We start from the raw sequence: 21,532 nt of genomic DNA on the forward strand, positions 1-21,532 counted from the left end.
ATTTTCTTATTCATTACAAATCCTTTGAATCCGTTACAAAAGTGTCTTGAGGTCAAATTCCCAATTATTGTCCTTCCCAAACCCAAATCTTGCTTTTAAACCTTTTTCATATGATCCATTTTGAAACTCAATCTTGACCTTTAACTTTAAAATACTAACAAAACTAGTGAAATATAACTATTTTTTTAGTTTTTTTTTCTTCCTTAATGAATTTCCAGCTCACAGGGCAGATATCCGAGAACCTTGGAGAAGAGGAGCAGCTTGTTCAGGGCTTGTGTGCTTTGCTTCTAGGAATCTGCATTTACTATAATGATAACTCATTTGAAGGCAATACCAAGTAAGTGTGTAATGTCACATGTAGAAGTCTAGTACACAATGATGTCACAGCATAGAGGTCTTGTACACAATGATGGGATGTAAACGCCCCCCTCCCCCCCAAAAAAAAAAAAAAAAAAAAAAGAGAAAAAGATGAAACACTGGTTTTTGCTCATTCTGTCTCCCAAAAATCAGAATAGAAAGTGATCAAAAAATGTCATGTGCCTAAAAATTATACCAATAAAAACATCAGCTCGTCCCGCAAAAAACAAGACCTCACATGACTCTGTGGGCCAAAATATGGAAAAATTCTAGCTCTCAATATGTGGTGATGCAAAAACTCTTTTTTGCAATAAAAAGCGTCTTTTAGCGTGTGACAGCTGCCAAACATAAAAACCCGCTATAAGGCCTCTTTCACACGTCCTGATTTCTCGTTCGCCTTATTGGGGGACACAGAGACCTTGGGTGTATGCTGCTGCCACTAGGAGGCTGACACTATGCACAAAAAAAGATAGCTCCTCCTCCGCAGTGTACACCCCACCGACCGGCAGAGAATTCCTCAGTTTAGCTTAGTGTCAGTAGGAGGTGGACACGGGTCTTTTATTAGACCCATATCTACCTCGTTGTGCGTCGTTCCTTTTCAGGTTCTACGGAGGGATACAGAGTGAAAAGTCACTTCTGTACTCCCACATGGAGTCTGCAAGTACGGCGTGTACTGCGACCCCGTATCCTTGCGGTTCTCCGCGGCAGGACCAGCCAGACGGACGCCGACACCAAGACGTGCCAGCGACTCCAGGGGTCCTTGTCGCCAGTCTCCCTCCCACTCGCCTACCAGAGCCTGTCGGGTGGATGAGACGCAAGACTTCTTCAGACAGGTAACGGATCGTGGATAGGTGAGTATTAGGCCCTGCTGCCCATTCCCGACGGTCACCTCTTCAATGGTCACAGGGGTAGGCGCTGCGGTCGCTCGCAGTCGCCACAAGGCTATACGCAGCTCAATGTTGCTGGGCATCCCCCCCCTTCCCTCCCCCCTTTCTGGGTACAGGGAGCAGGGGGTTTTTTCCCATTGGGAGCGACTTGCGACTGCGGCGTCCCACTTTTTCGGACTTCCGCGCCGACCCCCTGCTGACAGGCGGCCGCCGCAACTAATTTAGGCCCCGGCTTCAGTTCGGGCCTACCGCTGCGTCGCGGCCACGCCCCCCGCCCCTTTCTTCTAAGCGGGCTTCTCTCCCGCTCTTCCCAGGCCCTCCCACCGCCTGTCCTTCACCTGCCCAGCCTGCTATTGGCTAGAGGGCGGTGAATTTTAACCCTGCGAGGTGCTCCGCCCTCCCTCCTCTCCTAAGGCGCGCTTTTTCTCAGGACGGCGCCATTTTCCCAGCCTGTTAGCCGGGCACCAGCTCCTCACTGGACAGCATCTTCTCCAGCTGGTTTTTTTCAGGAGGTCTGTCGGCCGGATTTCGCTCTGACCTGCATCCACTGACAGGTCGCAGAGCATCGCTTCTGGGGACACCGGACCGTGAGTAGCTCTGCACTGCAGACTGACCCTTCTCCGCCCTCTGTCCCCCAACCTTCCGGCATTACCTCAGTTTTCCACTATGTCTAAGTCTGATCGTACCCGCTCTACCGCCCCCCCCTGCACTTTAGTCAAGTACTTTGCATGTTCTTCGTGCAATCGCAAACTTCCCTCAGGCCAGTCCACTCCCCTCTGCCTGGATTGTAGCAATCCAATTCAGCCTGACGCCGTCCAGGAGCCATCTGCGGCCCCAGGTGAGAGTGAGCCCCCCATGCCTGGCTGGGCCTCCTCGCTTTCTCAATCAGTGGCAGACCTCACCAGGGTGTCTCAGTCCCTGGTGGCCGTTCTTGATAAGTTGCCCCTGGACTCTTCAGCAGGGCCAAGCAGGTCCCAAATTGTTCCATCTGAATCAGCCAGCGGTAGTCGCAAAAGACCCAGGCAAGATTCCTAGCCGGAATCCTCTCCTAGTCCCATCTCACCGCATAGCCCTTCTCACCAGTCTCCCTCTCGGGCCTCCTCTCCCGAGTCAGGGGAAGCGCTTTCGGACAGGTCATCTGAGGGGATTTTAGAGCTCGATTCAGACCAGGATGCAAGCATGAAGGTCACAGTGCAGGACCTCATTGCTGCGATCCATCATACCTTCGATATTGCTGACTCCCCTGCGAAATCCTCAGATCAGGAGGTTTCGTTCAGACGGGCAGAAACTCCCTCCAGGGTTTTTCCTTTCCATTCCCAGTTTGGGAAAATTTTTACCAAGGAAAGAGAGGATCCGACCAGACGCTTTCAAAGAGGAAAACGTCTCGGCATACTCTACCCATTTGCTAAGGAGCTCACGGACAACTGGTCGGCCTCTCCCTCAGTCGATCCGCCCGTGTCCAGGCTATCCAATAACACGGTTCTCCCGCTTTCAGGCGTGGCGTCCCTAAAGGATTCTAATGACAGGATTATAGAATCCCTGGCGAAGTCTGCCTTTGAAGCGGCTTCAGCGGCGGTGTGTCCAATCTTTGCTTCATCCTGGACAGCAAAGACCATAGCCACGTGGGCAGACGACCTTCGGCAGGGCATCTTAGATAAGGCGCAACCGGAGCATTTGGCCAATCTCGCCAATCAGATCTCCCAGGCTGGGGACTATCTTCTCTCCGCTTCCTTGGATGCTGCATCCTGTGCAGTTCAGGCGTCAAGCAACGTTATTGCAATTCGACGTACACTTTGGCTAAAGGCATGGCAAGCGGACTTGTCTTCTAAAAAGTCCCTCACTAACCTGCCTTTTCAGGGGGTGCGCCTCTTTGGGTCCCAATTGGACCAGATTATTAAGGACGCCACCGGAGGCACGAGTTCACTCCTCCCTCAGTCCAAGCCTCGCAGACCCCCACTAAGGCGTCAGTTTCGACCCTTTCGGACTTTCCGCCGTTTCAATACGGCGGACAACTCCTCCAGCCAACAGAGACCGCAGGCTCGCCAGGAGAGAAGGAAAGTTTCCTTCAGACCCACTCCTTCCTGGCGACCCCACTCCTCCCAGGGCAGACCGTCCAGATCTAGATCTGGACGGTCTACTTCAGCATGACTATCATCGGGCACGCGAAGGGCCTTTCCAATTGGGAGGTCGACTTCTTTCCTTCAGGGACGTTTGGCTGGCCGCCGTGGAGGACGCCTGGGTCAGGGAGGTCGTATCCTCAGGATACAAGATAGAGTTCGTCTCTCTCCCACGGGATCGTTTCTTCGAATCCCGGCCTCCAAAGGATCCAGCCTTGATCCCGGGGTTCTCTACAGCTATCGCCGCTCTCCTCAGTTCCGGGGTGATTGTGCCCGTTCCCGAATTGGAGCGCTTCACGGGGTTCTACTCGAACCTGTTTGTAGTGCCGAAAAAAGACGGCGCAGTTCGACCCATCTTGGATCTCAAGCTGCTCAACAAGAGGGTCCGCCTTCGCCACTTCCGCATGGAGTCGCTTCGCTCGGTCATCGCCTCCATGGAGGAGCAGGAATTCATGTGCTCAATAGACATCCAAGATGCCTATTTACATGTTCCAATTTTCTCCGGACATCAGAAGTTCCTGCGCTTTGCGATTCGACAGCACCACTACCAGTTTGTCGCACTGCCCTTCGGTCTTGCCACCGCTCCCAGAGTCTTCACGAAGATCATGGCTGCGTTGATGGCTTTGTTGAGAGTCAGAGGCCTCGTTCTTTTCCCGTACCTAGACGATATTCTGATCAAGGCTCCCTCATTCCAACAGGCTCACCAAAGTTTGTCAATCGTCCTGGACACTCTTTCCAATTTCGGGTGGATCGTCAACAGGAAAAAGTCCTGTCTGGTTCCTACCCAACGCCTGGTCTTTCTAGGTCTTCTGTTCGACACTCGTCGGTCAAGGGTCTTTCTCCCACAAGAAAAGATTCTCTCTCTGCAGCAGGAAGTACGATCGCTGCAGACCTCGCGATTCCCATCCCTCCGTACAGCCATGAGGGTCCTGGGAAAGATGGTCGCGGCAATAGAGGCAGTTCCCTTTGCCCAATTTCACGCCAGGCCTCTCCAGCAGGCCATTCTGTCGAAATGGAACAGGTCGCCTCAGTCCCTGGATCGCCCTGTCCATCTTTCTTACCGGATCAAGCGGTCTCTCAACTGGTGGTTGTCGTCACCTCTCATTCTATCGGGTCGATCCTTCCTTCCCATTCACTGGCAGATAGTAACCACAGATGCCAGTCTCCTCGGTTGGGGTGCTGTGTTCCGCAACCACACTGTTCAGGGTCGATGGTCGGATCGGGAATCAGCACTACCGATCAACGTTCTGGAGATTCGAGCGATCCATCTTGCTCTGGTCCACTGGGAAAGGCTCCTCAAGGGACTGCCGGTACGAATTCAGACAGACAACGCCACAGCGGTGGCATATGTCAACCGCCAAGGAGGAACACGGAGTGTTTCAGCCCTGGCGGAGGTGTCCAAGATTCTTCGTTGGGCGGAGATTTCCGTCCCGACAATCTCCGCGGTTCACATTCCCGGCGTAGACAACTGGGCCGCCAATTTTCTCAGCCGCGAGGGTCTCGCGGCGGGAGAATGGTCCCTACATCCGGAAGTGTTTCAGCTGCTCTGCCTTCGGTGGGGAACCCCGGATGTAGACCTCATGGCGTCTCGCCTCAACAGGAAAGTCCCACAATTCGTGTCCAGGTCTCGGGACCCTCTGGCAGTGGGCGCCGACGCCCTGGCCGTTCCTTGGTCCCAGTTCGAACTTCCCTACCTGTTCCCTCCTCTGCCTCTTCTTCCCAAGCTGTTGAAGAAGATCAAGGCAGAAGGACTTCCGGTCATTCTCATCGCCCCGAATTGGCCCAGAAGGTCTTGGTTCGCGGACATTGTCAACCTTCTCGCGGACGCCCCCTGGAGGCTTCCAGACAGAACAGATCTGCTGTCTCAGGGTCCGATTTGCCACCCCAATTCTCGGCCGCTCAATTTAACGGCGTGGCTGTTGAGACCGAGGTTCTGAAACGAGCAGGATTTTCCGACCACGTAATTCAGACCATGATCCGAGCCAGAAAGCCAACATCTTCCAAGATTTACTACCGTACTTGGAAGGCCTATTTCACTTGGTGTGAGACCAATGACGTCGCGCCCATGTCCTTTTCGCTCCCTTCAGTCCTAGCGTTTCTTCAGGCAGGATTGGATGCGGGGCTTGCCCTCAGTTCCCTGAAGGGTCAAGTTTCGGCGCTGTCCATCCTGTTTCAGAAAACGTTGGCTTCCCGTCCTCAGGTTAAGACCTTTCTTCAGGGCGTGGCTCACACGGTCCCGCCGTACCGGGCGCCCGTGGATCCATGGGATCTTAATCTGGTTCTTGAGGTTCTGCAAGGTCCGCCCTTTGAACCCCTCAGGGATATTTCCCTTTCTCCTTTCTTGGAAGGTAACCTTTCTGGTGGCCATCACCTCCGTCCGGCGCGTGTCGGAATTGGCAGCTCTTTCGTGCCGCTCTCCCTTTCTGGTTCTCCAACAGGATAAGGTAGTTCTGCGGCCTCCGCCCTCGTTCCTTCCGAAGGTGGTGTCCTCGTTTCACCTCAACGAGGATATCGTGCTCCCGTCCTTTTGTCCGAATCCAACTCATCCCCGAGAGCGGTCCTTGAACAAGCTGGACCTGGTTAGGGCAGTAAGAGTCTATCTGTCTAGGACGACTTCCTTGCGAAAGACAGAGTCTCTTTTCATTATCCCTGATGGAGCGCGGAAAGGTCACCCGGCGTCAAAAGCCACCATTGCTCGCTGGATCAGATCGGCTATCCTGGAAGCCTACCGTGTTAAGCGTCGCGGAGCCCCTCCGGGTATCAGGGCCCACTCTACTCGAGCAGTGGGTGCCTCCTGGGCGGTGCGCCACAGAGCTTCCGCACTGCAGCTTTGCAAAGCTGCAACATGGTCATCGGTTCACACGTTTGTGAAATTCTACAGAGTCCACACCTACGCTTCGGCGGACGCCAGCCTAGGTAGACGGATTCTGCAGGCCGCGGTGGTGAGTCCGCTGGCCTGATGGAAGTTTGTTTCCCACCCCAGGGACTGCTTTGGGACGTCCCAAGGTCTCTGTGTCCCCCAATAAGGCGAACGAGAAAACAGGATTTTTGGGATTGCTTACCGTAAAATCTGTTTCTCGGAGCCTTCATTGGGGGACACAGCACCCTCCCATGTTTTACAGCTCCTGTTCTTACTTTGGTTGAATGTTTACAGTTGAGTTGTCTATGTTGTCAACCTATTCTGTTCCTTCTCCTACTGCTTTCTCACTAACTGAGGAATTCTCTGCCGGTCGGTGGGGTGTACACTGCGGAGGAGGAGCTATCTTTTTTTGTGCATAGTGTCAGCCTCCTAGTGGCAGCAGCATACACCCAAGGTCTCTGTGTCCCCCAATGAAGGCTCCGAGAAACAGATTTTACGGTAAGCAATCCCAAAAATCCTGTTATTTTCGGTACCGGAGATGTCAGTGTCCATGTGTGTCGTACTTATGGCACACGTCTGGCATGTGTGTGCCGCATCAGTACCACACGGACCGTCACCAGGGAAGAAACATTTCAGTAAGCGCCGTTCCCCGGCGCCGGGTGTTCAACTCAGCTCTCATCATTCTCTCGAGCAGGAGAGAATTATGAGTTACATTTAACCCCTTAGTGACCGTCGATGCGCCTTTTAGATGCTTTAATTAATGGGAATTAGAGGGTAAGACTCCTATCCATCTTAGTTTAGTGCCATGTAGAATGTTTGTTACACCATACCCTCAGTGATCCAATTGAAAGCCATCAAGGATATGCACTCCAATGTGTAATATCAAGTTTGTAATCTAGAATGAAAATTATATTCTTCATGTTGCCTCATTAAGCTTTCCTCAAGTGCGACCGATATACTGAATTTCCACATCGGAGAAGGGTGGGACGTATAAGGTACCTGTCAGTTGGTTTTTCGGCCAACAAACTGCCATTAACCTGTTATCTAATAAAATAACAGGTTGACAATGAGGTCATTCTAGACTAGCTACAGTTGTGGCCAAAAGTATTGACACCCCTGCAATTCTGTCAGATAATACTCAGTTTCTTCCTGAAAATTATTGCAAACACAAATTCTTTGTTGTTATTATCTTCATTTATTTTGTCTTAAATGAAAAAACACAAAAAGAATTGTCCTAAAGCCAAATTGGATATAATTCCACACCAAACATAAAAAAGAGGGTGGACAAAAGTATTGGCACTGTTCGAAAAATCATGTGATGCTTCTCTAATTTGTGTAATTAACAGCACTTGTAACTTACCTGTGGCACCTAACAGGTATTGGCAATAACTAAATCACACTTGCAGCCAGTTGACATGGATTAAAGTTGACTGAACCTCTGTCCTGTGTCCTTGTGTGTACCACATTGAGCATGGAGAAAAGAAAGAAGACCAAAGAACTGTCTGAGGACTTGAGAAACCAAATTGTGAGGAAGCATGAGCAATCTCAAGGCTACAAGTCCGTCTCCAAAGACCTGAATGTTCCTGTGTCTACCGTGCGCAGTGTCATCAAGAAGTTTAAAGCCCATGGCACTGTGGCTAACCTCCCTAGATGTGGACGGAAAAGAAAAATTGACAAGAGATTTCAGCGCAAGATTGTGCGGATGTTGGATAAAGAACCTCGACTAACATCCAAACAAGTTCAAGCTGCCCTGCAGTCCGAGGGTACAACAATGTCAACCCGTACTATCCGTCGGCGTCTGAATGAAAAGGGACTGTATGGTAGGAGACCCAGGAAAACCTCACTTCTTACCCCGAGACATAAAAAAGCTAGGCTGGAGTTTGCCAAAGCTTACCTGAAAAAGCCTAAAACGTTTTGGAAGAATGTTCTCTGGTCAGATGAGAAAAAAGTAGAGCTTTTTGGGCAAAGACATCAACATAGCGTTTACAGGAGAAAAAAAAGAGGCATTTAAAGAAAAGAACACGGTAACTACAGTCAAACATGGCGGAGGTTCCCTGATGTTTTGGGGTTGCTTTGCTGCCTCTGGCACTGGACTGCTTGACCGTGTGCATGGCATTATGAAGTCTGAAGACTACCAACAAATTTTGCAGCATAATGTAGGGCCCAGTGTGAGAAAGCTGGGTCTCCTCAGAGGTCATGGGTCTTCCAGCAGGACAATGACCCAAAACACACTTCAAGAAGCACTAGAAAATGGTTTGAGAGAAAGCACTGGAGACTTCTAAGGTGGCCAGCAATGAGTCCAGACCTGAATCCCATAGAACACCTGTGGAGAGATCTAAAAATGGCAGTTTGGAGAAGGCACCCTTCAAATATCAGGGACCTGGAGCAGTTTGCCAAAGAAGAATGGTCTAAAATTCCAGCAGAGCATTGTAAGAAACTCATTGATGGTTACCGAAAGCGGTTGGTCGCAGTTATTTTGGCTAAAAGTTGTGCAACCAAGTAATAGGCTGAGGGTGCCAATACTTTTGTCTGGCCCATTTTTGGAGTTTTGTGTGAAATGATCAATGTTTTGCTTTTTGCTTCATTCTCTTTTGTGTTTTTTCATTTAAGACAAATTAAATGAAGATAATAATACCAAAGAATTTGTGTTTGCAATCATTTTCAGGAAGAAACTGAGTATTATCTGACAAAATTGCAGGGGTGTCAATACTTTTGGCCACAGCTGTATTGAACCTGTTCTATGCCGGGGTGGCGATCATTTTTATTGGTACAATTATACAAGGTTTTTATTATAATGGCGCCAGAGTCAACACATACAGTGATATCCAGCCCCATTTTGTTGAAAACACTGCAATAAAATGATGCCATAGTGTGGTATGCACACACGCTGACTTCGGCGCCACACTATGCATGCGCTGGTCATCCCAACTTCAGACAGAAGGATGCATCCACCGTTATATGTAAGATTCTGGCTAATTAAGCATAGCACATGGCTTGTGATGATGTACCAGGTCTGTGGGACAACAGTCAAACCGAGAGGACCCGCCAGTGTGACACTATGAAGCGATAACTGCCCCCATGACGTTATACAAAAAAATCTCAAAAGTAGAAACACATGCAGTAAATAGTGGCTGACAATGAGTATATCTAAAGGTGAGAAAAAAATCAAAGTTGCCACCACATGTGTATATAGGACAATTAAAGACCCATTGGTGAAAGTATAAATGTAGACAGAAAGAGTGAGCCGAATACAAGAGTCCTTGAGAAACAAATAGTATAACTTTATTAGGCTGGTTTCACATTAGCATTTTTTTGCGCAGCGCATCGTGCGTGTTCATACGCATGCGTCATGTGTACCTTTGTTTAACATGGCGTGTGCATGGTCTTGCATTTGCACTTGTTCGTATGCGTTTTCATGCGCATGCGTTTTTTCAAGATATGCGCCTAGTCGCGCCAAACGCAACCTGTTGCATTTTTGGGTCCGTTAAAAGGCGTAAAAAAAACACATGCACAAGCTTGCGCACGGAATGCGACAAAATAACGTATTACAGTCTATGGGAACGCAGGCGTGCGCATGGACATGCGTTTGTCTGCATTTTCGTGCGCATGCGTTTTTGGCGTAAAAATGTGTAGACACTGGTTTTAACCCCTAGAGAATGAATGCACATAAAAACCGCAAACGCATGCAAAAACGCATGATGCGTTTTTTGCATGTGTTTCTATTGCGCACGATGCGTTGCGCAAAAAAAACGCTAATGTGAAATTAGCCTTAATTGCATAAGAATAAAAATTTGGATAGGAGTGGTGAAAAATAACCAGATGAGAAGCAGACGTAAGACTCAGTGACAGTTATATACACTTTCGAATGGGACTGCAATTTAAATCACAAGGCACAATACATATGATCATATATTACATAAAGTGCAAAGTTCATAAACGTAGCAAAGTAGCTTAAATGCTTGGATAGAGAATTACTAGAAGGGATATTAGGTGTCACAGATTTAGTGTATTGTAGTACAGGTAATTAGGATGATAGATGTCCTAAATAAGCTGCATGTGCATAAGGTAGATATCCTATGTAAAGTGCACGTGCATATAAGTCTATAGGCTAGTTAATATACAGGAAAGCTGAGTGGTATGCATATGCCCTATATACCCCTGGATGCGTCCACCGTGACGCGCGTTTCGACGTCTGACTTCGTCAAGGGGTAATTTCATGCATATCCACTCTTATCTTGCTTGCAACCATATATGGGCTTATACATACCACTCGGTTATACCATTAGTTTATCAAGGACTCTGATTGTGTCACAATTGCTGCACCCAGTAATCTAAGTGATTCATCGCTGGAATCTGGGTAGCAAAAACCTGGTGTCAGATTCTTTTTAAAGAGAGAGATTTCTCAAACATACGGTTTCTGGGGATCTAAGCGCATTGGGAAGTTTTCACTCTTCAGTACAGAAGCACTTTAACTACATTTGTACTTAAACCACAGCGCCGCTTTTTAACAGCGCTGAGGTTTAAGGTTAATAGCGTCTCCGCAGGGTCTCGACTCCCGGGGGTAGCCAAGACACCATTGAACATGATTTGGGTCCTTTTTTACCGACCCTGATGTTGCGATCGCTGTTATTAACAGTATAACGGTGTCCGCAAAAAAAAGTCAGATTTTCCATTTAATTTCTCCTCTGATGTGATTGCACATCAGAGGGGAGAGAAATAGGGTCCCCCCAATAATAACACACCCCTCCCCACTATCTCCCTTGTCCTTGCAGGCCCCCCTGAAGTCCCCAGGGCCTCCGGCTTCTTCTTAGGAGATTTTTTCCTGTTGGTTCATTTTGATCACTGTGATAGACCTTATCACAGTGATCAAAATAAAAAAAAAATAGTAAATCAAACCCCCCTTTATCATCCCCTTAGTTAGGGAAAAATAATAAAATTAGAAAAACTTAATTCCGTTTTCCCGTTATGGTTGGGGCTAAAGTTTGGATTTGGGCTAAAGTTAGGGTTGGGGTTAGGGTTTGGATTACGGTTATGATTGTGGTTAGGGTTTGGATTACGGTTATGGTTGTGGTTAGGGTTTGGATTACGGTTATGGTTGGGATTAGGGTTAGGGGTGTGTTAGGGTTAGGTTTGTGGTTATGGTTAGGGTTGGGATTAGGGTTAGGGCTGTGTTGGGGTTAGGGTTGGAGTTAGAATTGGGGGGTTTCCACTGTTTAGGCACATCAGGAGCTCTATAGATGAGACATGGCGTCCAATCTCAATTCCAGCCAATTCTGCGTTGAAAATTCAAACGGTACTCCTTCCCTTCCGACCTCTACTGTGCGCCCAAACAGTGATTTACCCCCACATATGGGATATCGGCGCCCTCAGGACAAATTGGACAACAACCTTTGAGGTCCAATTTCTCCTGTTACCCTTGGGAAAATAACAAAATTGGGGGCGAAAAGATCACTTTTGTGAAAAAAAAAAAAAAAAGATTTTTTTTAATTTTTACGGCTCTAAGTTATAAACTTTTGTGAAGCACTTGGGGGTTAAAAGTGCTCACCACACATCTAGATAAGTTCCTTAGGGGTTCTAGTTTCCAAAATGATGTCACTTTTGGGGGTGTTTCCACTGTTTAGACACATCAGGGGCTCTCCAAATGCGACATGGCGTCCGATCTTAATTCCAGCCAATTTTGTGTTGAAAAAGTCAAACGGTGCTCCTTCCCCTCTGAGCTCTGCCGTGCGCCCAAACAGTGGTTCCCCCCACATACTGGGGTATCAGTGTACTCAGGACAAAATGTACAACAACTTTTGGGGTCCAATTTCTCCTGTTACCCTTGATAAAATAAAAAAAATGGATCTGAAATAAATTTTTTGTGAAAAATGTTAATTTTTTTTTTTTTTTAAACATTCCAAAATTTCCTGTGAAGCACCTGAAGGGTTAATAAACTTCTTGAATGTGGTTTTGAGCACCTTGAAGGGTGCAGTTTTTATAATGGTGTCACTTTTGGGTATTTTCTATCATATAGACCCCTCGAAGTGACTTCAGATGTGATGTGGTCCCTAATAAAAAATGGTGTTGTAAAAATGAGAAATCGCTGGTCAACTTTTAACCCTTATAGCTTCCTAACAAAAAAAATTTTGATTCCAAAATTGTGCTGATGTAAAGTAGACATGTGGGAAATGTTATTTATTAAGTATTTTATGTGACATATTTCTGTGATTTAAGGGAATAAAAATTCAAAGTTTGAAAATTGTGAAATTTTCGCCAAATTTCCTTTTTTTCACAAATAAACGCAAGTCATATCAAAGAAATTTTACCACTATCATGAAGTACAATATGTCACGAGAAAATGTCAGAATCACCGGGATCCATGGAAGCGTTGAAGCGTTCCAGAGTTATTACCTCATAAAGGGACAGTGGTGAGCATGTAAAAATTGGCCCGGTCATTAAAATGCAAACCACCCTTTGGGGTAAAGAGGTTAATCATAGGATGTCAGTAAGGAAATGCTGGCTAGTATCACTCAGATTCTGTGCTGTGCATGTACTGCACCAGAAACATGTCAAGTTTTTAACCTTCTTTGTTTTAAATTGGCTGAATACATTTTAGGATTTTAAAGGGAATCTGTCAACTATTTTTTGATATATAAGATGCGGACACCGCCATCAGAGGCTTATCTACAGCATTACAGAATGCTGTAGGTAAGCCCCCGATGTAACCTAAAAGAGAAGAAAAATGAGTTATATTATACTCACCCATGGGCGGTTCGGGTCCGGAGGGTGTCACGGTCCGGTTCGGTGCCTCCCATATTCTAGCAATGACGTCCTCTTCTTTGCTTCCCGCTCTGGTGCAGGCGCACTGCTCTGCCCTGTTGAGAGCAGAGAAGAGTACTGCACCAGCTCCATTCACTGTGTACATCCAGCTAACAGCTGATTATTGGTGGTGCCAAGTGTCGGACCTCCATCCGATAGTGATGGCCTATGCAAACCATAACCATTAGTATTGGAGGCCTGGAGAACCCCTTTAACTTTAATTAATCAACTGTTTTTTTTCTCCTCCAGAGAGAAGTTGAAGCAGTTAATAGAAAAGAGAATAGGGAAGGAAATCTTCACTGAAAAGCTGGGCTTTATCACAAAGCATGAATTTTATTCAAAGGCTGCTCAGAAACCTCAGCCGATTTTCCATACTCCTGACCACATGATGTTTGATCATGAGTTCACCAAATTAGTGAAGGAATTGGAGGGTAAGACTTCTATCCATCTTAGTTTAGTGCCATGTAGAATGTTTGTTACACCATACCCTCAGTGATCCACTTGAAAGCCATCTAGGATATGCACTCCAATGTGTAATATCAAGTTTGTAATCTAGAATGAAAATGATCTTCTTCATGTTGTCTCATTAAGCTTTCCTCAAGTGCGACCAGTACACTGAATTTCCACATCGGAGAAGGGTGGGACGTATAAGGAACCTGTCAGTTGGTTTTTCGGCCAACAAACTGCCATTAACCTGTTATCTAATAAAATAACAGGTTGACAATGAGGTCATTCTAGACTAGCTATTGAACCTGTTCTATGCCCAGGTGGCGATCATTTTTATTGGTACAATTATATAAGGTTTTTGTTATAATGGCGCCAGAGTCAACGCATACAGTGATATCCAGCCCCATTTTGTTGAAAACACTGTGCAATAAAATGGTGCCATAGTGTGGTATGCACACACGCTGACTCCGGCGCCACACTACGCATGCTCTGGCCATCCTAACTTCAGACAGAAGGATGCATCCACCGTTATATGTAAGATTCTGGCTGATTAAGCATAGTACATGGCTTGTGATGATGTACCAGGTCTGTTGGACAACAGTCAAACCAAGAGGACCCGCCAGTGTGACACTATGAAGCGATAACTCCCCCCATGACGCTATACAAAAAATCTCAAAAGTAGAAACAGATACAGTAAATAAATAGTAGCCGACAATGAGTATATCTAAAGGTGAGAAAAAAAATCAAAATTGCCACCACATGTGTATATAGGACAATTAAAGACCCATCGGTGAAAGTATAAATGTAGACAGAAAGAGCAAGCCGACGCAACCTGTTGCATTTTTGGGTCCACTGAAAGGCGTCAAAAAAACGCATGCACACGCTTGCGACAAAATAACGCATTACAGTCTATGGGAACGCAGGCGTGCGCATGGACATGCGTTTGTCTGCGTTTTCGTGCGCATGCATTTTTGGCGTAAAAATGTGTAGACACTGGTTTTAACCCCTAGAGAATGAATGCACATAAAAACTGCAAACGCATGCAAAAACGCATGATGCGTTTTTTGCATGCTTTTCTATTGTGCACGATGCGCTGCTCAAAAAAACGCTAATGTGAAATTAGCCTTAGTTGCATAAGAATAAACATTTGGATAGGAGTGGTGAAAAATAACCAGATGAGAAGCGGATGTAAGACTCAGTGACCGTTATATACACTTTCGAATGGGACAGCAATTTAAATCACAAGGCACAATACATATGATCATATATTACATAAAGTGCATAAACAGCAAAATAGCTTAAATGCCTGGATAGAGAATTACTAGAAGGGATATTAGGCGTCACAGAGTTAGTGTATTGTAGTACAGGTAATTAGGATGATAGATGTCCTAAATAAGCTGCATGTGCATAAGGTAGATATCCTATGTAAAGTGCACGTGCATATAAGTCTATAGGCTAGTTAATATACAGGAAAGCTGAGTGGTATGCATATGCCCTATATATCCCTGGATGCGTCCACCGTGACGCGCGTTTCGACATCTGCCTTCGTCAAGGGGTAATTTCATGCATATCCACTCTTAGCTTGCTTGCATCCATATATGGGCTTTTACATACCACTCGGTTATACCATCAAGGACTCTGATTGTGTCACAATTGCTGCACCCAGTAATCTAAGTGATTCATCGCTGGAATCTGGGTAGCAAAAACCTGGTGTCAGATTCCTTTTAAAGAGAGAGATTTCTTTATCGCCTTATTGGGGGACACAGAATACCATGGGTGTATGCTGCTGCTGCTAGGAGGCTGACACTATGCAAAACAAGAAAATTAGCTCCTCCCCGGCAGTATACACCCACCGACAGGCACCAAGCACCTCAGTTTGTGCTTAGTGTCTGTAGGAGGCGGACCGGGATCTCCCCAGATCCGCATTTAATCCTTTTCTTTTCAGGTTTTAGTTGTGTTTTTTAATGATTTCCCCTTTCTTTTTCAGATACAGCATCAGGAAACGGGATGTGAATTCATCCTGCTTTTCCTATTAATGCGGCTGAGCGAGCAGTGTGGTGTCACCCACATCGCAACTCTCAGGCCCGCAGGCAGGACCTTCCCCTATCACCCTCGGGTGCTATGGGCTTATAACGGTGGCCGGTCCTAGCCGAGTACCCTCCTCACCCCTCTCCCGGGACAGGGCTGAGAGGAAGTCGGCGGTCGCCAGCGGTGACGTTTCCCCTCCCATGGCCGTCTTCTGCACCATACGGACATAGTGCGGGTACTGAGGATCGTTTCTCCCAGCGGCCTGCTGGCTATCGTGGGCCCCTGCGGTCATCCTCCTCAAGGACATCAGGTAAGCGGATCCAGATGTCCCCTCCAGCCCCGCTCTCAAATATGGCCCCTAGCCCTGCAGCGTTACAGCCAGTACTGCGCTGTATTAAAATACAGCCCTGCACCACGCTATCAGGATCAGTACCCCTTTTTGAATTTCCCGCCAGTTTTCCTTCTCCAGTTAGACGCGCTTATCATCGGGGGGTTCAGCGGTGGCCTCCACAGGCAGCATCCTACCCGGTGGCTGCCCTGTCCCTGTGACTTTCCTATCCCTGTGGCCTCCCGATCTCTGTGGGTCCTGTCCCTGTGGTTTCTTTGCTCCGGGCGCGCCGTCGCTCATGAGGGCAGAGGGAGCACTTTCACTTTCGTTTTCAAAAAAAAAAAAAAGTTAAGGAAGCTTCTCCCCTCTCCCTGCGCACGCTTTCTTCGCGCACTTTTACAGCATATCACAGGGCTGCTTTCACTTCAGCCCTGTCAGTGGGACATTTACCTTGCCCCCTCCTCGGTCCTCTTCCAATCAGGGCTTGGCGATTAAGCCCCGCCCATCGCTAGCGTCTCTTCCTGCCTCTCTCTTCACAAGATTTCTTCCTGGGGGACACAACGCTGGTTTTTCTGCCCCTGAACCTCGGTAGGCTCGGCGCTGCTTCAGCTGACGCTAGAATTAGCTCCCATCCGCAGTTCCACATCAGGCAGTGTTTCTACCCCTTTGACATATGCCCAATCCTGCAGGGGCTCTCTGCTCTAGGACCCACTGTTATTCACTACGCCTGCGCGCGGCGTAAAAAGAAGTGGGTATCAGGTCAGTCATCTCCCTTCTGTCCGCCCTGCAGCCCTTCCTCCATGTCTGCCCCTCAGGAGCACTCCGAGTCCCGGGTTGAGAGCACCCCACCCCCTGAGTGGGCTGTGGCAGTCTCAGTCGGTCTCTGATCTCACGAAAGTGTCTCAATCTCTGGTCCAGGTCTTAGAGCGGTTACCCCAGCTATCTGCAGCCACCTGTGCGCCGACCGCCTCTCACGGTGAGTCGCCAGCACCTGACCGCGACCCTCAGACGGACAAGCCGGGTAGGGGCTCTAGGAAGCGGGTCCTGTCTGGCTCTTCTTCCAGTTCGCAGGGTCCCTCCGCTTCTCCCAGGCTACGCTCTTTGTCTCCATTCTCAACAGACGATCCTAGGTCAGACGATGATTCCCAATCTGGATCTGACTCAGAAGCGGACAACATAGCTAGAACTCGGGATATGGTAGATAGTCTCATATCGGCTATATTCCAAACTCTCAAGATAAAGGAGGATAAGGCACCCCCTCAGGAATGCCCTGTTTCCTTTAAGAAAGCGAGGCCTCCATCTCGAACCTTTCCTAATCACAAAGAGTTTGACACTTCCTTAGCCAATCACTGGCAACATCCTGAGAAACGTTTTTCAGACCGCAAGTACTCAGATGTACTATATCCCTTCGATGCAGATCTAGTCACGAAATGAACCAAAGCTCCCGACGTAGATCCACCAGTTTCTCGGATTTCCTCTAAGACGGTTCTTTCCCTTCCGGACGGAGCTTCTCTTAAAGATCCAACAGACAGGCAAATAGAGTTGTTGGCTAAGTCAATTTTTGAGGCATCCGACGCTCCCCTCTGTCCTATCTTCGCCTCCGCTTGGGTGGCGAAGGTCATTTCAGCTTGGGCAAAGATTCTGCGCAAACGCATTTCAGCAGCAGCCCCTCAGGACGAGCTGGCGGATTTAGCAGACCAATTTAGTCATGCGGGCAAATACCTTTTGGCTGCCTCCTTGGTCGCGGCTGGGTGCGTAGCAAGAGCTAACAGCAACATAATAGCCATACGCCGCATTCTTTGGTTGAAGTCGTGGAAATGCGAGTCTCGGATGCCACTGGTGAAAAGAGCATTTCCCTTCCCCAGTCCCGCCCTAAGAGGTTCTTTAACAGGAAGGCTTCTCGGCCATTTAGGTCCTTTCGCCCCTCCTCTTCCGCAGAAGGTTCATCCCAGCAGTACCGGCATCCTGCTTCCAGAGACCGGAGAAAGCCTTCTTATAAGCCAGCTCCCCGCTGGAGATCCAGAGGTCAGCCCTCCAGGTCCTCAGGCTCCCGATCCGGCAGATTTTCATCTAAGTGACGGGTCACCCCACCTGGAAATCTTTCCAGGGTGGGAGGCAGACTTTCCTCTTTCAAAGACGCATGGTTATCCATTATCGACGACGCTTGGGTCAGCATACACCCATGGTATTCTGTGTCCCCCAATGAAGGCTCCAAGAAAGAGATTTTACGGTAAGAACCCAAAATCCCTCTTTCTCAAACATACGGTTTCTGGGGATCTAAGCGCATCGGGAAGTTTTCACTCTTCAGTACAGAAGCACTTTAACTACATTTGCATTCACATGGAGAAATAACAGAAAATGCTATACACAGCATTATTTTTATGGTTAAAGCAAACTTCAGCTGATGATGTTAATAGATGAGTGGAAAAGACTATGTATAAATTGGATAGCCTATGTGACAGGTGGTAACGAGAGGCAGACAATGTACTGTTGCAGGCAATGAACATCTAGTGTATATCTGACACTCTTACAAACACCATGACATGAAGACCATACCCAGACAACCGTGCAAGTCATATACAAGAATTGTTCTGAATATTTCTGTAATGCTTTGCAAGGTACCAGCTAGTCCCTATTGATATTCTGATAACGTATATATATGTTGATTTATTTGTGCATATTACTATGCTAAGAAAATACTTGCTAGTGAAATAGATGGTTTATTAACTCTTCCAATCTTCTTGGCTCCAGTGGTCATTATTAAAGCTATCTACAAATCTAGTGAAGAAGACAAGAAGGAAGAAGAAGTGAAAAAATCCCTTGAGCAGCACGATAACATTATATCTCACTACAAAAGTGTCATCCGAGAGCAGGTAAATGGGAATAAGGAAAAATAAATGGTGCCTAAAATGCAGCACTGCTTCAAGTTTTCCATTCCACTGGATGAAATAATGGTACAAATGACGAATCTAACCAAGCAACTTACTGTAATTTTGTAACTTTCCATAGATAAGTGAAAACTGTTATGGGGTTGGTTTGGTAACTGGCATTTGTTATATTTGCACTGGGTTGTTTGTGACTTAATATTGACATTCAGTTACTTGGGTTTGGAGTCTTAGAAATGATCACGCCAGAAGGACCAGGTACTCTTCTTTCTCATGATATGTTAAGTAGATAAAGAGCTCATTTAGACATCCGATATTCGAGGTTTTCACCGATATCCTTCGTACCTGTCATAGTCAATGGGGTCCTTTCATATGTCCGTCATTTTTCTGGAATCGAGTGGTCCGAAGACCATCACGGATACATATTCGATTTTGATCTAAGGGTCGGATCAAAATTGGCAATGCAAGGCTACGGGTGCGTGAAAAAAAATCATATCAGAAAGGAGAAGGTGGAGATAGGGGTTTTTTTTTAGCTTTTTTTCTTTATTCATACGTGAGGTATGAGAATAATAAACACTCAGATCACATGGTGACCAGAATAATCAGTCTGTTTTTCTTGTATGTTGAATCGGACGTGTGAATGAGGCCTAATGGTGTGCTGATAAAAAAAACCCTTAAAAGACTGCACCAAATCGTGCTGTTTTTGTTGCAGACATCAATGAGGAAATGCTGGATGTGAAAACACACAGCACAGATAATTTTGTCCTGCAGACTCTATTTACAGTGTGTTAATGAAGGGGGGAGGGAGGAGTAGCAAGGCGAGAGATTAGTCGAGCAGCAGAGTTAAGGACGGACTGGAAACGTGCAAGAGTGTTAGACGGTAGGCCACAGAGGAGGATGTTGAAGTAGTCAAGGTGGGAGATGATGTGGGCATGAGCAAGCATTTTAGTAGATTTAGGGTTGAGGAAAGGACAGATTCTGGAAATATTTTTCAGCTGGAAAAGACAGGAGGTGGTGAGAGCTTGGATGTGCAATTTGAAGGACAGGGCAGAGTCAAGGGTTACGCCGAGGAAGCTGTGACATACATGTTCTAGTAAGCAATGGAGCTGGTGAATTGAAAATCCTTTGATTAAAGAGATTGGCCATTACTTTTTTTAATTGATGGCCTCTCCAAACTCTGGGTTGTGGAGTCAGAGTTGTGGGGTTGGTTTCCATTTTGGTGGTCGTTATAAAGTGGACCAACTCTTGACTCCTAAAATATATAGTAAATTGGGTACTGTAGTACAATGCAGGATGTGCTGTAAGTGTTTTCATAATAATTTGCATGTTGTAAGGATAGGCCGTCAACAAAAAAAAGTAGTGTCCAACCCCTTTAGGCTAAGTGCACACGTACCGGAACTCTCGCGGAAATTACCGCGAGAATTCCGGAATTCCAGTCCTCGGGAAAATCGCATTTTAAATTCCCGCGGAAAAACTAGCATTTTACAAGCGTAATTAGCTTGCAAAATGCTAGCGTTCTCCAAGCGATCTGTAGCATCACTTGGAGAACTGATTGACAGGTTGGTCACACTAATCAAACATAGTGTTTGACAAGTGTGACCAACTTTTTACTACTGAGGCTGCCTATGCGGCATCAATAGTAAAAGATAGAATGTAAAAAAAAAATAAAAAACGGTGTTATTCTCACCCTCCGACGTCCCGCGCATCCGTTCCCAGTAGTCCTTTGCGAAAATGCCCGCGATGACGTCAGTTCTCGCGGGAACGCGACGTCTCGCGGTAATTCGCGATGACGTCGCGCGAATTACCGCGAGACTTCGCGATCCCGCGAGATCGGACGCCATCGCGGGCATTTTCGCAAAGGACTACTGGGAACGGGAGCGTGAAGAGAAGCGGGAAGGCTGCGCGGGACGTCGGAGGGTGAAAATAACAATATTTTTTATTTTAAATTCTATTTTTTACAGGGATATGGTACCCAAAGCCCGGAGGACAGTCTCCTCTCCTCCGGACCGTGGGTACCATCCACAATTGTTCTGCTTACTTTCCGCATGGTGTGTACAGCCACATGCGGGAAGTAAGCGGAACAATGCATTCCTATGGGTGCGGGATCGCCGCGATTCCGCAAATTACTGAGCATGCTGCGGTTTTTACCGCGAAGCGATTCCGCCGCGGTAAAAACCGCAGCATTAGCACAGCACTGCGGAATCCCATAGGAATGCATGGGATGCTTATTTTTAGCGGCAAAATCGCGCGGTTAAAACTGCCGCGGAAACTCGAAAAAAACGCCACGTGTGAACTCAGCCTAAAGGTGAAGAATTTAACTTTGCAATGTTTTATCCTATAGGACATACAACTGGAAGATCTGAAACAGACAGTCTCATCTTTACAAGTGAAAAATGAACAGTTCCAGACCACAATCTCTCAACAGCTTGCCCAAATTCAGCAACACAAAGATCAGTACAATCTTCTCAAGGTGCAGCTAGGTAGTATTCCCATAGTCCTATCTTCAGTAAATGGAAAGAAAGATCCCATAACATTTGTGATCTATCTGATTATAGCTATACTGGTGCTGTCATTGTCACATTATTCTTGTATATCGCTTTTTGCTTTTGTACTACATTCATTCTCTCCTTTTTTGTTGGTGACCATAATCTATAAATAGGAAAGGATAACCAGCATCACAATTCACATAACAGCAATGTACAGATGAACGGGTTTCAGTCTGAAGAAGTCAGCCGATTAAAAGAGGAAATAGAAGAACTGACGAAACAGCATGAATTACTACAAGGGGAGCTTTCTGAAAAGAATGTTCTTCTAGAAAACTTGGT

General features: G+C 46.9%; 1 protein-coding gene across 5 annotated transcripts in view; it reads left to right on the forward strand.

Annotated features, from left to right (window-relative positions):
• USO1 (USO1 vesicle transport factor) overlaps positions 1-21,532 on the forward strand; it is a 126,967-nt gene that overhangs the window by 89,666 nt on the left and 15,769 nt on the right. For all 5 annotated transcript variants that reach the window (XM_073590742.1, XM_073590733.1, XM_073590713.1 and 2 more), the window contains 5 exons: positions 219-337; positions 13,269-13,450; positions 18,574-18,695; positions 21,049-21,187; positions 21,367-21,530. In XM_073590742.1, the coding sequence (XP_073446843.1) occupies positions 219-337; positions 13,269-13,450; positions 18,574-18,695; positions 21,049-21,187; positions 21,367-21,530 (726 nt within the window). The remainder of the gene's footprint in view (positions 1-218; positions 338-13,268; positions 13,451-18,573; positions 18,696-21,048; positions 21,188-21,366; positions 21,531-21,532) is intronic.

This window comes from Dendrobates tinctorius, unplaced genomic scaffold (assembly GCF_039654945.1).
Source record: "Dendrobates tinctorius isolate UK_male_01 unplaced genomic scaffold, ASM3965494v1 ptg000011l, whole genome shotgun sequence".
Taxonomy (NCBI): domain Eukaryota; kingdom Metazoa; phylum Chordata; class Amphibia; order Anura; family Dendrobatidae; genus Dendrobates; species Dendrobates tinctorius.